General features: G+C 37.8%; 2 protein-coding genes across 2 annotated transcripts; both read left to right on the plus strand.

Annotated features, from left to right (window-relative positions):
- Positions 1-6: 6 nt before the first annotated feature.
- LOC100633659 (uncharacterized) lies at positions 7-993 on the plus strand. Its single transcript, XM_003391481.3, has 4 exons — positions 7-238; positions 326-384; positions 435-709; positions 763-993. Exons 1-4 carry the CDS (start codon positions 20-22, stop codon positions 843-845), a joined length of 636 nt encoding a protein of 211 aa, XP_003391529.1. The 5' UTR covers positions 7-19; the 3' UTR covers positions 846-993.
- A 194-nt stretch (positions 994-1,187) lies between these two features.
- On the plus strand, positions 1,188-2,327 carry LOC109591155 (uncharacterized). The gene is made up of 4 exons (XM_020006948.1): positions 1,188-1,476; positions 1,523-1,581; positions 1,627-1,916; positions 2,039-2,327. The coding sequence occupies exons 1-4, from the start codon at positions 1,258-1,260 to the stop codon at positions 2,197-2,199; spliced, it is 729 nt and encodes a 242-aa protein (XP_019862507.1). The 5' UTR covers positions 1,188-1,257; the 3' UTR covers positions 2,200-2,327.
- Positions 2,328-2,837: the final 510 nt, after the last annotated feature.

Genomic DNA, 2,837 nt, shown 5'->3' on the forward strand with positions numbered 1-2,837 from the left:
ATTTCATACTTCACCCACCATGATTGCTCTGATTTCTGCTGTAATTTTTTGTTTCTTGACTGCAGCTTCAGCCCAGAATTGCATTCGATCTCGCGATGGTCAGTTCACTGATAATGCCGGTGCCTACGTTTTTACGTGGTCAGTCCAGTCAAATTCTCAGTATGTTGACTGCAATGTCTCTGTGAATACAGCAGCTAACCTATGGGTTGCAGTTGGATTCTCTGAGGATCGAGACATGGTAAATATTATAAGTAATTTTATACGTTGGGTCAATTGTGGGCAAAATTAATTTGCTTCAACTATAAATTTTTTGTTCTCTCATTAGCCTGATACTGATGTCATTATTGGTGCTAATGATGGAACTAACCAGTTTGTACAAGACAGGTGAGGAGCATCTTCCATTGCTAAATGTGTATAATTATGATTATTTATAGGTGGAATGGTGCAAGCCGAACAGCTGGACCATCACTTGATCCTATGCAGAATATTATGAATATTTCAACAATGAGGGATGGTAATAGGCTTACCATAAGTTTCACCAGACCAATTGTCAGTCCTGATACTAGTGGTAGAGATGAAAATCTTGATGTATGCCGTTATGTTCTTTGGGCTTTTGGAGGTACAACCACCTTTGTGAATGGCGATGTAACTGCTCTTGGGGGCCATTCTGATAAAGGTACCTTTCAGAATCAGCTTTGCTTGTGCACAAGTAAGTCAAACTATAAGGTTATACAAGGTATATGTGTTGAATTCTGTTTGCAGGTGGAGCAAGTGTCGGAGCTGTTGTTTCTTTGGCCATGATAATTGCAGCAGTACTCTTGGCTGCTGGGGGTAGTATCTTTTAATTTTTTCTGATATTTCAAGCCTGAAGCTGCTTCATCATGACTATGCTGCATGCATACAGAAACAATTAGTTTTCAGTTTAAGTTTTGTTTTAACAATAATACATCTGTCTGTAGCCGGCATTTTCAAATAAAAAATTAATAAATTTGAGTCGTTGAACATGTTAGTCTTTGTACTATGTGGTACATAATCATATGCAAGTTATGCATGCAAGCATGTGTGAGTTGACAGCAAAAATGGCTCCTACATTGCACTAGCACTATAAGCAGAAGCATATACTGCAGTGAGAAGGGGTGGGGATTCAAATAATTAATTATCGCATAAGTGGCTCACACGTAATTTTCCACGCCCACAATGCGTATTATAAATTAATGGCGCTGCAAAGAGATACGTTCACTCAGTCATCCAGCAACCATGCAAGGTCTATTAGTTTTAGCCTTTTTGACAGTTTTTTTTGTAGCAACCAATGCTTTGGTTAGCAACTGCACTTGTAAAGGGAATCTGTCTATGGGAACATATTTCGTGTCATGGATGATACGTGATAATAATCGTTCTCTTGTAGACTTCAATGTGTCTGTTAACACTGGTGCGGACACTTGGGTTGCTGTTGGCTTTTCAGAAGACAGATTTATGGTATGCATAAAACTTTAACTATTGTTGATTTTTCTATACTACACAGCCAATCACTGATGTTGCTATTGGAGCTGACAATGGGACATATAGTTTTGTTGAGGACAGGTTTGTGGAATACAAAAAATTGCTTGGTTTATTTATGTATTCTAGATGGAACAATGCTACTCGTCCTGCTGGACCAATATATGATACAGAACAAAATTTTATTGACACATCAACTAGTAGATATAATGATATGCTCACAATCTCCTTTACACGACCTATCGATAGTCCTGATGATACACAAGACCTTGACTTGACTCAGTGCCGATATGTCCTTTGGGCATATGGAGGGAATGTGGGCATGTTTCCTTCTATGATGAGTGATGAAGCTGCTTCTAGTTTGACACGACACACAATGCGTGGTGTCTTTTCTGAACAACTTTGCCTCTGTCCTGCAAGTCAGTCATGAGATATAGTTTTCTGTGCATGCAGCATGTTGACCAATTGATAATATATCTTTCTAGCTTATAATGCACTGCATGCTTTGTGCATGTAACTATACACATTTTTTTCATTATAGATGAGACATGTCCCGATGCAACACCAGCAACACCAGCAACATCACCAACACCAGCAACATCACCAACAGCAGGCACAGAAGCACCTACATCTAGTGCTTTCTCAGTTGCAAATTTTGCAATCATCACCTTTATTTTTATCTTAATTGCTGCAATTTTTTGAATTGCCTGACTGAATTGAAATTAACTTTAATACTGACATAGCTGCTAGATATTTATGGATTTTGTTTTGTATTTTTGTTGATTTTTTTTCATTAAAATAATAGATTTCATCATTTCAAACAAATACAATCTACAGTCTTAAATGCCTAGTATGGCACTTGTAGCCTTTTATGGCACCTGTAGGCTTTTATGGCCCTTGTACTTGTAGCCTTGTATGGCCCTGGCGCATGGCTCATCATGGTTTTGTATGTAGTATCTGTGGGCTCATGATTGATTGAAGACACGTATTTTGTTAATAACTGAATCACGCATGCTCAGTCCTAAAATATAAGCACGTGTGAACTGTGAAAGGTTTCTTTTCAGACAAGATGGGTCACACAAATGTATGGAATAGTCATCCTAAGAAATATGGACAAGGATCAAGGCAGTGGTATGATTATAAAGAGAGGGAAGATCTATTATAAATGTTGAATCTTTAATTTTAGGGTTAATTTTTTGGTTTGATAGTCAGTTTCTATTTGTGGGGAAGGGAGCCCTATATGCTTACTTAGCCTTACTATTTACTTATCCCAGTGAATATGCTGGTTTGTGTAGAGTTTTTAGACTCAAATTACCGATGCTGTAGCTTGTAATTTAATG

The sequence above is a fragment of the Amphimedon queenslandica genome, unplaced genomic scaffold, assembly GCF_000090795.2.
Source record: "Amphimedon queenslandica unplaced genomic scaffold, v1.1 AMPQUscaffold_8820_Cont19240, whole genome shotgun sequence".
NCBI lineage: Eukaryota > Metazoa > Porifera > Demospongiae > Haplosclerida > Niphatidae > Amphimedon > Amphimedon queenslandica.